Here is a 13,899-nt window from a genome sequence, read left to right as displayed (position 1 = left end):
CATTTGCATGTTTGTATATATTTTGGTTCTTGGGATTTGCTTGCTGCTTTTAAAAGCTACTATTTTTGAAATATTTTGTAGGTAGATTTTTTGTTTGGGTGGTGTCTATTACTTTTATATAAATAAATATCTCACTTGGCACCTTGCTTTCCCCATCTAAAAAGCAATAGGATTTTATTTTGTGAGCCCTGAAATTATAGCAATACTTTGAACATTTTTCTGCTTCATTCTAACAAAATTACTGTGCAAAGAATTTTTCGCTTTGGAACTGCACTGTCTGCAAGAGAGAACAAACTGAGAAGAATATAAATCTTCTCATGTTCTTTCTAAAGTCACACAATCTGTCCAAGTTGGCTACTGTGTTGCTCAATATAGATGCCATCTGGATTATTTGCTTTTTGGAAGTAATTTTTTTACTTGTTATTAAGGAGGTAGTTGTTTGAACAGAATTTTTGGTGGCTTTGTTCTATCATTATAATTTGTGATAGATACCTGTTTGGTTAGGTACAAGAATATTTTGTTTGGAAATGAAGTAGAAATGAAGCAACCTGGAATTAAGGAGAAACTTCCTAACTGTGAGAACAATTAACCAGTGGAACGGCTTGCCTTCAGAAGTTGTGGGTGCTTCATCACTGGAGGTTTTTAAGAAGAGACTAGACAGCCACTTATCTGAAACACCATAATATAGGTTCTCCTGCTTGATCAGGGGGCTGGGCTAGAAGACCTCCCAGGTCCCCTCCAGCTCTATTTTGAATTGAAGTGAAGCCTCAGTTCTCCCTGAGTTGGTCAAAAGAATCTGTGGTACTTACCATTTTATATAGTGAATTATTCCTAAATAAAGAGATGAGGATTTCTCCTTGATTATTTTAGATTGCTGAAGAGAAACATTCTTCCTCCAGTACGGAAAACAGCAACAGCAGCAAAAAATGTGTGAGGTGTAATTTGTTCCACAAACAATTTAACCTTTCAGTTTCACACATAAAACATTTTAGCCCTTGGGCTGGTTTTACTCATATCTGGAAAAACTAGAACTGGTCAGTGCTTGGTGCAATATTATTGCACCTTTTAAAAACTGCCAGATTTTCTGCCTGCAGTTAATCATTAAGAATAAGTCATTGCAAAGTCATCTCTGGCTAACAAGTCTGCATTTAATAGGTGGATTACAGTTGATGGGAGTTGCTGAGGCCACATTTTCTGCATCGACAGAAAGCAGCACAGACTAGACAGAACTGCTTTTTCTGTTTGTGTTCTGGAAAGCTTCAAATATTTGACCAGCCAGCATTAGACAAATCTGGATGGTTGGGAAGATGGGGGTGGGATGAGGCCTGAAGGAAGTATGACTACTTCCTAAAATGTCCACACGTAAAAAGTTTTAGACATTGGGAATGAATGTATCTGCAATGCTCCCTTGTGTTTTAGCTGTAGAATAAGTATGATGATAACTTTAGAATGCCATTGAGCAGTTTGCCAACTGAGAAATATCAAAGGAGCAATGGACTGCACTGCCATCACAATTCAGTATATTTAGTTGAATAAAGTTGTTTTAAGGATGTATGTGTCCAGAGTCACTTGTTGAAATGAGCAGCTGTAAAAATTAAATGAAAATAAACACCCCAAAAGTTTATAGGAGCTGTATGCAGCAGTCATTCCTAGCTGATATTTTGTCTGTTATGGTATACATAACAGACATGGTATACATCTCTTCTGTGATGCTCACGTTTTTCTTTGCTCAGTGCATACATTCCTCTGCAATTCTGTGCCCATAAATTAAAGAGGGTTAGACTCCTTTTCATATATACCATCCATCCATCCATCCATCCGTCCAATTTTTATAGCCACCCGTCTAATCCAGACATTTGAGGCAGCAAAAAATTAATTTTAAAAAATTATTAAAGCAAAAAACAAACAAACCCAACTAAAGCAGCACTGAGACTCAATAAAAACATGAAACCACTAGAACTGTCATGCTAATATCCAGATCCCAATGCTTAAAAGAAGAACCAGGTCTTTGCAGCCTTCTGGAGAGCCAAGAGGTTAGGGTCTGTCCATATTTCAGCAGGGAGGCTGTTCCAATGTGACCACTAGTATATAAAATGAGAGCGAATCCCACTCTCTTCTAACACTGATGATGTTACTTAGTTTGGTAATCAAATGTCTGCAAGAAAACAACCGTGCTCAGAGAGCACTAAGGACCCCACAGTGTTGGTTATGCTTCATGTGTATCCTGGAAATAATTTTTTTCTCATGGGCATCAGCTTTTAAAGCCTTGACCCTCTTTCCAAAATTGTTGCTTATGTCCTGCCAGAGTTTTCTGAAATTGAAATAGCAGTCTTTATTAGTTATTTATGCCAATAGATTTACACTGTGGATACATCCTCCAAGTAATTGGCACCCTGATGGCTTAACCAGGTCAGAGACTGTTTTCTGCTGGTTTATTTTTAAAATAATCAATGGGTCCTGTAAAGTGCTCTAAATTTTCTAATTTGAATGCACAACTAATTGCTATCACTTTGAAAGTTAAGGAACGTGTGTCTTCATAAAAATATAATTTGAAATATTTTGGTTTCCTGGTAGAATGATGGGCCCTTGCTAATTTCACTTGATGATTTATCTGTCACATAAGACCAAATTGCTTATCACGGCATAGTAATGCAGCACTGGATAATTTCAAATAATACAGCCAATCTCCTAATTTTCATATGGTCTGTGAAATAAACACACACACATATGGGTCTGAATTTACAGAACATATTTAAGGTAGTTGTCAAGATGCTATACTCAAGAATTGTGAAGTAATCTGTGGATTTGACTACATTTCCAAGATTGGTAACCGCTGAAGATACATTTACCAGTCTCCTGATGAAATTGGTCATTTTTACTTACTGCATTATTGTGAGAGAATGTGTATAGGTATGTATTATCTCGGTTTGAAGTCCATTCCAATGTTTTGGATTCAATTTGGAAGAATTACATTGGAATTATGCACAAATTCAAATGCACCACCTATTTGTGATTCATTAAAACAGCTTCATTTGCAGCAAATGAAGTTGCTTTAATGAGCCACAAACTGGTTCTACATTTGTGCGCTGACACCACATCTTTCAAGGTACTTTTTCCAATTTGAACATGTAGCATTGCACAGCCATACTAAATATCGTTTTTTACGGTTTGCGCTTTATAGCTTGCAAGCTTATTCTTGGACATTTGGTGGTGGGTTTCTCTGAAAGGGAAGAACCCCTCTGAAAACATTTTTGTTTTACAGCAGGTCTAAAGATGTGACAGAATAAATCAGTAAAACTAATAGAATAGAATAGAATTCTTTATTGGTCAAGTTGTGGTGGGACACACAAAGAATTTGTCTTGGTGCAAATACTCTCAGTTTACATAAAAGAAGAGATGCATTCGTCAAGAATCATAAGGTACAACACTTAATGATCAGGCATGCAGATCAGTTTCTCTATGCTAGATAATTCTTACACAGAACAGAGAGAATAACAGTATCCCAACATAGGAGCTGGAATAGTATAATGACTTAGTAGAAGAGAATATATGCAGCTTAGGGTCGAACTGCAGAGTCCTTGCTGCTCTCTGAGCTTGATAGAAAGAGAGAGGGAACATTTAATGTAGATAATTGCCAATTTTTAATGCTTTTTATGTTTCCTGTTTTTTTTAAAAAAACAACAACACATAGTTTCTATTTTAAGGTTTATACCCTTACCTGAAGTTTGGTTTTCGTTGGACTGTTAATTCTGTCATGTAATTAATGATGAAAAGATGAGTTAAGTTTGGGTTTCTTCTGCCTCCAATGTATTTGGAGGCCTCTTGCCTTAGTACTTTTTCATGGAATTAGAGAGTCCCCCTGGTATCAAAATTAGAGGCCAATTAAATTATTCCCGATGTAATAGATCATGCTGGATGACAAGACAAGAAAGGAGGACATTAGGAACAGATTCTTTATAACACAAATTAAATTAATGTGGTTTTGCTGAGACAGCATATCCACAATTATTTGGAGATGGGAGTGTGATTGATTAACTGGCTTGTAGTTCAAATCCTAAAATCCCCCATCCTTTTGTTCACTTAATATCCTTACTTGAAGATCCGAGCTTCATTTCTGCAGCCCGCCTCAGGAGTTCCCTTCTGTGTGTGCTCTTTCGCTTTGCCCCTTAATGACCCACTCAAAACAACTACAATTGGGGGAGCTGAGATTGTGGTCATGTGGGCATCATGTGAGCATCTGACTTAACTATCACTTTATTCAACAATTGAGATTTTGGTCCCAATTGTGGTCATAAGTCAAGGACTACCTATAATAAAAACTTTAATCTGTGGAGTGACCAACAAATTTGATCTAAATTTATATTCTTGTTTTTTTTTTAGTTTTTAGCGGTAGAAATAATAATAAAAACCTTTCTCTTTTAACCCTCAGCCTTTGTCAACTTCACAGCTGCTTTGGCAACAGGCAAGAAGGATTCCGAATATAGATCTATTGTGAAGCATCTAAATATAGTTTCAGTTATTCAGTTTTCCAGCCATTTTCACAGAGAAAACTGACCACTTGGTTTTGGAATATCCACCTGTACATATTCAGACCATGATCTTTGATTTCAGAGCGGACTTATTATTATTGTTTGAACATTTGCTCTTCCTTGCAAGATCAAAAACTGCTTTGAAACCTTTTGCATTCCAAATGCAGCTTGCTGTGATACTTGAAACAAATCAAAAGCCTTTCTTTCAAAGTACAACATTAGAGACGAGACCTCTTTATTAATTTACAGATTACAAGTGTTTATATCCTACCCTTCAAACAACAAATCTAACACATCTTGCAGAAGAAGCTTACAAGCAATATAAACTATTCTTACTATATAGTTTTACAAACAAACAAAAAATTATTAGATGCTTTTCTTATGGCATTTGGTGGGATAATGCTGTGGATGGATGTGGGTTGAGTAGAGCAGGCTTTTGGGATAATTTTGATTTCCTTTCTTTTTGCCTCCATTCCCTTCAGCAATCCCTGTTCTCACTTGACCATCAGAAAGTAAATGGATCTTATTTTTTTAATACATCTAGGAATGCATTGTTACTGTAGGTCAGGGTCCCCAAATTTGGCAGCTTTAAGACTTGTGGACTTCAACTCCCAGAACTCCCAAATGTTAAAGTTGCCAAGTTTGGAGGCCTCTGCTGTAGGAGATAACCAGGCTGAGCCTGAGGGAGGGGTCAAATGCATCATCAGTCATGAATCCTTTCATGTCCATAAGTGATCCCACCTTGAATTCCATTGACTTTTATCAACCACCAATTTGTTTTGGTGGTTTAGTAGTTCAGATTCTTGTAGAGAGCTTAAGTTTGCAATACATCTTTATACCCACTTGAACTGCCTGGATCTTCTGATTTTCCTTGTGCTTGACAGATATTAGTGACATTTTGGTAACCATTGTGACAGACCCCTCCCATCCAAGCTGTATTTGATTACAGTTTGGCAAAGTGAGACATCACTTGACTATTTTCAACCCTGATCTCCTCTTCTTAAACCTTATAAGAAGGAATATATCCTTTGGACAATTGCATACATGAATAAGAAATAAGTTAGTAACAAGCCCACTTTAATCTTTTCTGTAAGCGTCTGCTCTTTATATACAGTAGTTCATTTTTGACCCAAGGCCAAAAGGTAGTTAACTATTTGAATAATGTTATTTTCCCAAAAATAGTTGGAGACAATGTAAAAATCTAATTTATTTAAAATTACAGTGACCCAGAATTATATTAAATGGAATGAATGCTTTTCATATGATTGCTACCCATGTTTTCTATAAGTTAAAATATCAATTTGCTTGCAATTATTGGAGGACACATGGAGTCCTCATTTGATCTTGGGCTCTCAGCTTGTATATTGTTGTGACATTCAGGGCAGAGGAGCCTTTGACTTGTTCATTATTAAATAGTTTATAGTCAGCATTCCAAACAGCTCCTCTGTTTCTGTGTGGTCCAAGATAGCATTGAAGGAGAAAAGTGCTCTCTTTGTAAAGGATGCGCGCCTGTCATTCACTGTGACAGATCTCTTTCCAAGCTGTATTTTTGAAAAGCTCTGCAGCTAAAAGACTGATATTTGCAGCAATGAAAAATAAAGGCACGGTCCATTTATTCAATGGATTGTAGACCCAATTGCACTTGCCACTTATGAGCAGATTGTCTGTAGACATAGTTTTGTAGGGACGAGTATAATAAAATATGGGACTGGTATATACAGAATGCAGTAGAATATAAATATACATACACATATATAAATGTATTAGAGATATGTCTGTACTGGAATAATATTTGAATTAGACAACTGTACATAGAATTGTAATTCATTGTTGTTATAATGACATTCTGTTCCCACCCCCCCTTTTTTCATATTTTTCACTTGTTTGTTAAAGCACTTTTTAATATTTTTTCCTCCTCTTTGACAATTTATTGATCATCATCACTATTTTCTTTGTGTTTTGCTCTTTTTTTTTCTTTTTTGGTTATGAATTTAAAAAACAATGAATAAATACAAGCTTTGTTTGTCTTGCTTCTTCATGGGAAAACCAAAACTGACAGAAATGGGTACCAGCCTAAAGCAGGGCTCACTTTGCATTAACAGAATTGGAACAAAAGACCCACCTCATTTGAGGCCAAAAAAAAGACACCCCCCCAAAAAAAGTGATGAGTCCCACTTGAAGAATCAAGATGTGCTTTCTGACTGCATCGAAGTGTTTCCTTTGACGCCACTTTTGAAAGAAATATCCTTCTGGGTTCAGTTCCAAGTGGGGAAAAAGACACTGGAAACATGGAGGCTATTTGGAAAGATGGTTTAATGGTGGACAGCAGGACCACATGGCTTGGAGCTCCAAAGTGAAAAAGAAAGGATGATCACATACTTCAAGTTGAGAAGGTCAAGAAGGGAAGACCACGATGCTGAGAGACTTTTATATAACCTCTGTTGGGCCCCTCCTTAGTGTTTCCTGTTCCTATGTAAGAAATATATCCCATTGGCTGTCAGACTCCCAGGGGTGGGGGTCTTAGCTAACTTTGTAAACTTTGTCTGGACCACATGGCTTCACCTGAGTGTTGGCTGATACAGTCTTTCCAGGCCAGGTGGTGAGATGGGTAGACCCTTTATTATGTAGAATACTCTGGCCTAGGCCTTAATGGCCCATTAGCAAAGGTGAGGGGGCTGAGTTTCTGCTTCCCTGAGTTTCTGCTTTACTCTTTTTAGAGGAAATATTCTGCCTTTTTAATATTTCCCAGGATATTTCATTTTTCTAGGAGAGGGGTGGGTGTTAACTTCCTACACAACTAAGTCAGGGGTGTCAAATTCATGTCATCACATCGGCTTCATATGACGTATTGGGACTTTTTCCTCCTTCGCTAAACCGGGTGGGGGCGTGGCCAGTGTGTGATGCATTTGGGCCGCGGGCTGCCAGTTTCACAGCCCTGCGCTGTTATGCCATACCACAGCAGAGCATCCCTTTGAGACCTTGGATAGGCTGGACTTTAAAAAAAAATTAACTTCCTTGAATGCAGATATTATACTTTACTCCTTTAACAAGAACAGGGGCCAATGATTAAAGTAGTCAAGATTTAAGACTGTATTGATTCACCGCAATTTGAAAAGTAGAGTCTTGTATTAATGATATTCTCTTAGCATGCTCCATGTGGTGGACAAAATATATGCACTGAAATATATAAACAAATTCTTATAGCCAAATCAGTAATTTTCAACATTGGGAATATGAATGTTAGAAAACAATATTATTTTAAAATAAATATATCAATATCCAGAGGGGAGATAGCTGAAAAGGATTGGGTGGTCAACTACAAATTGAACAAATCGTTGCCCCAAAGGCACGTTTCCTGTTTCCCTTTCCAGATGATCTGAGTTTGAGACTTCAGGCTTAGCAGTGAGAGAGCTCTTTTCTAAACCTGCCTAGCACGGATTCTGGCTGTTGCCTAGGAACATCTCTCTGGTCTTTTGGTGCATTCATATTCTAATCATAGCACTTTGGCAAAGCTTGTTTACTTCCTTTCCAGGCTGTGGAGATGACAGAACCTTTGCATATTTCTTGGGTTTTTTTAATTGTTCAGAATATCAAATCATTTACATATTAAACAAAGTGAGGGTGAAGAGTTCCTAGCACATAAGACAGCATTTGTTAGTCAAAATATATTGTATATACAGTAGTTCTATGAACATTCATAAATATATTGTTCATAGTCTGATAGTAGAAGTAGTTTTGAAAAAAATAACTTTTCTGGTTTCCTGTGGTGTGGAAAGAAGGGTTTTTCAGATGGCCAAAACAAAAAGGCCTGGTAAATCATGAAATACATTCATTCCTTCATACCACCATGATTACCAAACTATACATTACACAAACATTTAATGTACTATTTTGAAAAGTATAATGTGGGAGACAAAACTGGGACATTAATAGAAGGGGAGTAATCTTTCTCCTGTATGCGACAGTCCTGCAAAACATCAGGTTCTCTCCCCCCCTCTCTCTCCCCCTCCCTCCCTCTCCCTCTCCTTCCCTCCCTCCCTCACACACACAGCCTTGCCAAGAGAGTGAAACAAATGTCAGTCGAAATGGCCTCCTCGAGACTATGTAACATCTTTTTGTCTGTGATTTTCATTAACAGTAGGGTTGGATAATGTACAAAATCCAACTCCATTGTTCCCACTTAGTGCTTGTGTTCTGAAAATCAATGTAGAAATCCTATGACTAGACAGCTACAAAATTCAGCTCAAATCTATTATAGGTGTCTTGTTAATGGATGGATATGTTATGCACAGGAAGTCCTTGTGTAAGTTGCAGCAAATGGACTAAGGCTCAACAGCAATCTTTCTAATTTTCACTCAGTTTAAACTTTTTGAAAGAGGTGTTTCCTCTTGATTTCCTATACATAGAAAGAGGCTTGACTGTGGTTCAGCCTTTAGTCTTATCACCTGTATTTCTCTTCTTTCTCCTCCATGTGTGTTGGAGAAATTCTGGTCCAGGCAGGGTCTGCTTCAGTGCAAAGGAATCTATTGTATATTGCATACAACTGTAATTGTAAGAGAAGCAGCATGGACACAATTCAGAACTATTGATAGTTGCCAAGAGTTGTTTTCACCTTCACTACGGACTCTTTCATGCATCCTTTATATCTTTCCAGGAGTCTGCTTTTTAGTTTTACAGTATAAATTAATAAAGGTTAGGAAAGAGTTACATATGTTTATGCTAGATTAACTTTATTTGGGATGTCATATATAGATGGGATGTCACTTGGTATATATTTAGATTTTGGCAAAATTTTATATAGAGACAAATTTTCCATCATTAGTCATTAACATGCCAGATATTCACACAAGTAAATGGTCTCTGCAGATGTGCCTTATAAACATGTACAGCCTATTTATATTAAGACCAGTTTTGCTGAAGATCCTAATTTATGCATTTGAGCTTTCTTGATTGAGCAACTAGTTGCATTATTTAATTTAAATGTTATGTGACAACTTGCAGTAAAATATACTATGAAATACAAGAATTACGCTGCTCTTAATGCTACTGTTTTATCCTTTCTGATTTTGTGGTTTATACATGGCTTAAAGTCAAAATACTTTCTAGCCATCTAATAAACTAATCATCTGGGAAAGTGTCAGTTTATTTCTCCATGCTGAGAGAAAAAGAACAGATGGAAGGGAATGAGAAAGAAATGAGAGCAGAACCGAGATATTGCTTTAAGAAGGGAAATAGATAGTTCAAGATGACAAGATAACATGATTCATTACTGTCATCGTGAATATTGTTGGATACGTTCAGCCTGTCCACCAAATCGTTTCTTTAATGGTGTGTAATAGAGGAAGGCTCCTAGTATCCTGTTTCCATGTTTCCATCTCTATTCTGCTACTACTATGTACTGTTATTTTATGTAAGGAATTAAAGCTGCAATCACCAAAAACTTTTTCTTTGGCCTCTCCGTGCTAATAACCCACTGTATTTCAATTAATTGTGTACTGATAGACAGACATCATGTTTCTCCCTCCTTCTCCCTCTCTCCCTTTCCCTCCCTCCCTCCCTTGGTCTCTTTCTCCCCACCCCCACCCCTGGTCTGTGCCCCAATTTTGACATTTGCTGATCTTTAACAACTGAACATCGAGCCATCCATTTTTGCTAGTTGAGATTTATGGCTTGCTCTGCTGTGGATATAAGGATTGATTGGGAGTGTGCTGGGTGCACATCAATCTGGAAGTTGCCTGCAGTAACATTCCCACAAATATAAGGCAAAATTTGCTTATGAACATAGTTTTTTATAGCAAAGTCTGAGAAAACGTATTAAAGATTTCTTTGATGTAACATGATTCAGATCTGAAATATTTTAGAAAATAACTACAAATGATAAATCAGTAAAAAATTAATATCAAGACTGATAGTTGATTGTGTATTTTACAACTTATGCGAATAGATTATGCTACCAGAAGTTGTAATGTCAGCCAACCTCAATGGTTTTAAATGAGGACTGGATAGCTTCATGATCAGTGGCTACCAATAGTAATTCCTAAAGTAATTCATGTCTGAAATACAGCAAGATCCTTGGGAGGCAATTGTCCTTTCAACAAAGTGGCACGATGTAGTCTTTGATCTCTTTAATTCTCTGTAATCTGCACCGCCTTTTCTTTCCTGGGCATTTGTCTGTAATTAATAGCGTGTCTGGAATGTGGCATATAAAAACATGATCATTCTTTGAATGACCATCTGGAAAGATCCTTCTTCAGTTAGGGAGCTTGCTGCATTTCAAGTAAAGTGGTTGGGTTTTCATTGCATTTTTGAGATGATGATGATGATGATGTAATTTCCACCAAATAACCCCTGCAAAATGGTGTCATTCTTTTTAATAGAATGAAGAGAAAAGAAACCTATCTTTGGGAGGCCATGTTGGATTTGACAGTCTTCCTGATCAACTGGTCAGCAAATCAGTGGTGCAAGGTTTCAGCTTCAACATCCTCTGTGTAGGTCAGTAAAGTGCTTATTACGAAGAGAAATGCTTAGCATCTGAATAATTGCCAGAAGTTGCCACTTGTAAGGATGAAGGGGAAAGCTTACTAGAAATGTACCCAAAAGTCCGTTGCACCATCTCAGCTAAAAGATCAGGCAGAAGATGATATAAAACTTGTAAGGGAGCTTCCTGTATTCTTCTACTATTAGCTAGGTTCCCACATCACTTTAAACCATAATGTAATTAATTTGGATTTTTGCCCTACAGTTTTATGGGAACTTATCTGTTCTGACTTACGCAATACATTGTGTCAGTATTCCCAATTGGTTTTTCAAATCGAAACAACTACAGTATAGCTAATGTGCTAAGAAATTAAACTTTCCAAGTGTGTATTATCACATGCTGTGTCTTGGAATGAAGCTAACTCTTTTTCCAGAATCTTGACCTTGTTTGCATTTTTTTTTTTTTTGAGTGAGAACAGAACCCAGTTTGAAACATTTACGTGAATAAAGTCATTTTACTCCATTGAGCAAATGAACTTTTGGTAATCAGAATGAAATCTTAGCAATCTAATTCTGTCATCCTTCTGGCTCCTTATGTGTCCAGGGTTGAGTTTCTACAATTGCTGGCTTGTGAAGTATAGAAATTGTGGGCTTTACAATATTTAATGGCTTGTTAAACAAACTGTTTAGTTTTAGATACCTAAAATATTTTTTTATTTATGGAAAAAGTCTTTACATGATTTTAAGCTGTGCTTTGAAAGATATTTACATTTCTAAGTTTCAGCTTTTACTTGCTGGTCTTCATAGTCTGTCACAAGATGTAACATAATGCCTTTACTGTGAAAAGGAACATTTTAAGCTTTGGTTTTAAACTCCTCCCTCACAGTTTAAGTTTCTTGATATGTTCTGCAGTGATAAATTGAACAAATACATGAAGATGGGTTGCTGTATTAGACAATCTGGGCCAGCTATGAATGTTTCTTTGTCCTTTAATTGTACTTTGGTGCCACTCCAATAATTCAGTTCCTTATCTTTAATGAAAGTTTAGTTTAGTGAAAAGAAGGAATGGGGATGACATGGTAGCAATGTTCCAATATCTAAAGAGGATGCCACAAAGAAAAGGGAGTCGATCTATTCTTCAAAGCATCAGAAAGCAGGACAAGAAGCAATGGATGGGAACTAATCAAGGAGGGAATGAACCTAGAAATAAGGAGAAATTTCTTGACATTGAGAACAATTAACCAGTAGAAGAGCTTTCCTAAAGAAATTGTGGGTAAGAAGAGACAGCCACTTGTCTGAAATGGGGTAGGCCTCCTAAATCAGGGGTTGCTAACCTTTTGGACCTCTGGGACCACCAAACTCGCCATCATCAGGTTTCTGTATTGTGTTTGTCTATGAGTCAGACTTTTACAGTTGTTAAATTTGGGGCTAGCCTACTGCTGTGCAAGAATGGTTTTTTTCTTCATCCTGATTGGTTGGGAGTCTTGGTCTGTGTTTATTGGTCTTGGAGTTTGCTGTGTTCTGCTTGATCAGTGTTTCTAATATCTTCTGTCTGTTTTGTGGCTTTTTTTGTGTCTTGATTGGCTGGCAACATTGTGTTCCTATATTGGAGGCTTTTAGTGCAGTTTGGCTCCAAGTAAATGGACGGCCATCATTTGTTAGGAAGCTAGGTTTCATCTGGGTGCCTGGTTGGGGTGGGTTTGAGCTGGAGGTATCAGGGGGGATCTGTTTGTGCCCAGGTGTTTGCCTGGCTAGTGGTGTGAAGATTTTTTTGTTTGTGAGTGCAGGCTTCCAGATAATTGACAGTCTGGTGGAGTCATCTCTTCTATTCATGCTTTCAGGTCTTTTTTCAATCTCTATGGCTTCTCTGATAATTCTGTAGCTGGGGTTTTCTATAGTGGCTAGGGTTTTGGTGCCATTGAAGTCGATGCTATGACCTGTGGCTTTCATGTGATGGACTAATGAGGAAGTGTTTTCCAGATTTTTTACTGCATTTTTGTGTTCATCCAGGCGGGTACTTATTCTTCTATTGGTCTGTCCAATGTATGTGGCCGGGCATGATGCACAGGGAACTTCATATATGCCTTGGTTTTCCAGGTCAATTTTATCTTTGGGGTTTCTAAGGATGGCTGCTATTTTTCTGTCTGTTTTGAAGGCAGTCTTGATGTGATGCCTGTGTAGTATCTTACTGATTTTGTCTGTAGTATCTCTTATGTAGGGCAGGACAGCTGTTCCATAGGTCTGTTCATCTTCTAGGTCTCCATTATGTCTCAGTGTGTTTTTGTGGATCAAGCCGGTGATTTTGCTTTTGTGGAAGCCGTTGGCTGTCAGTACTTTAGTCAGGGTGCATAGGGTGCATGTGTTCCTCCAATACCGGAACACAACGTTGCCAGCCAACCAAGACAAAAAAAGCCACAAAACAGACAGAAGATATTAGAAACACCAATCAAGCAGAACACAGCAAACCCCAAGACCAATAAACACAGACCAAGACTCCCAACCAATCAGGATGAAGAAAAAAACCATTCTGGCACAGCAGTAGGCTAGCCCCAAATTTAAAACTGAAACAACTGTAAAAGTCTGACTTACAGACGAACACAATACAGAAGCCTGCCGAAACGTTGCTACAACTTTAAAAGCACAACTATAATGATGTGGGAAAATACCTGAACAAAGCTGAATACCATACATGTAAGTACCCGCAAAAACTTAAGAAAACATATACATACATACATATATACATACATACATATGATCTAACCTCCCTCCCTCCCCCCCTCTCACACACACACAAAAAAACACAAAAACACACAGAGGCAGGAGTGGGATTCAAATTTCTTAACAACCGGTTCTGTGGGCGTGCCCTAATTTGTGGGTGTGGCTTGGTGGTCAT

General features: G+C 37.6%; 1 protein-coding gene across 8 annotated transcripts in view; it reads left to right on the top strand.

Moving 5' to 3' along the window:
- SEPTIN8 (septin 8) overlaps positions 1–13,899 on the top strand; it is a 76,967-nt gene that overhangs the window by 24,213 nt on the left and 38,855 nt on the right. For all 8 annotated transcript variants that reach the window (XM_087924440.1, XM_087924438.1, XM_087924436.1 and 5 more), the window contains exon 2: positions 10,907–11,021. Coding sequence is in view for 5 of the 8 variants with exons in the window: in XM_087924438.1 (XP_087780564.1) it covers positions 10,907–11,021 (115 nt within the window). In the remaining 3 variants the exon portion in view is untranslated. The remainder of the gene's footprint in view (positions 1–10,906; positions 11,022–13,899) is intronic.

This window comes from Pseudonaja textilis, chromosome 2, assembly GCF_049901715.1.
Source record: "Pseudonaja textilis isolate UNSWEBS1 chromosome 2, rPseTex1.2, whole genome shotgun sequence".
Classification (NCBI taxonomy): domain Eukaryota; kingdom Metazoa; phylum Chordata; class Lepidosauria; order Squamata; family Elapidae; genus Pseudonaja; species Pseudonaja textilis.
This window is presented reverse-complemented; position numbering and strand designations above follow the sequence as displayed.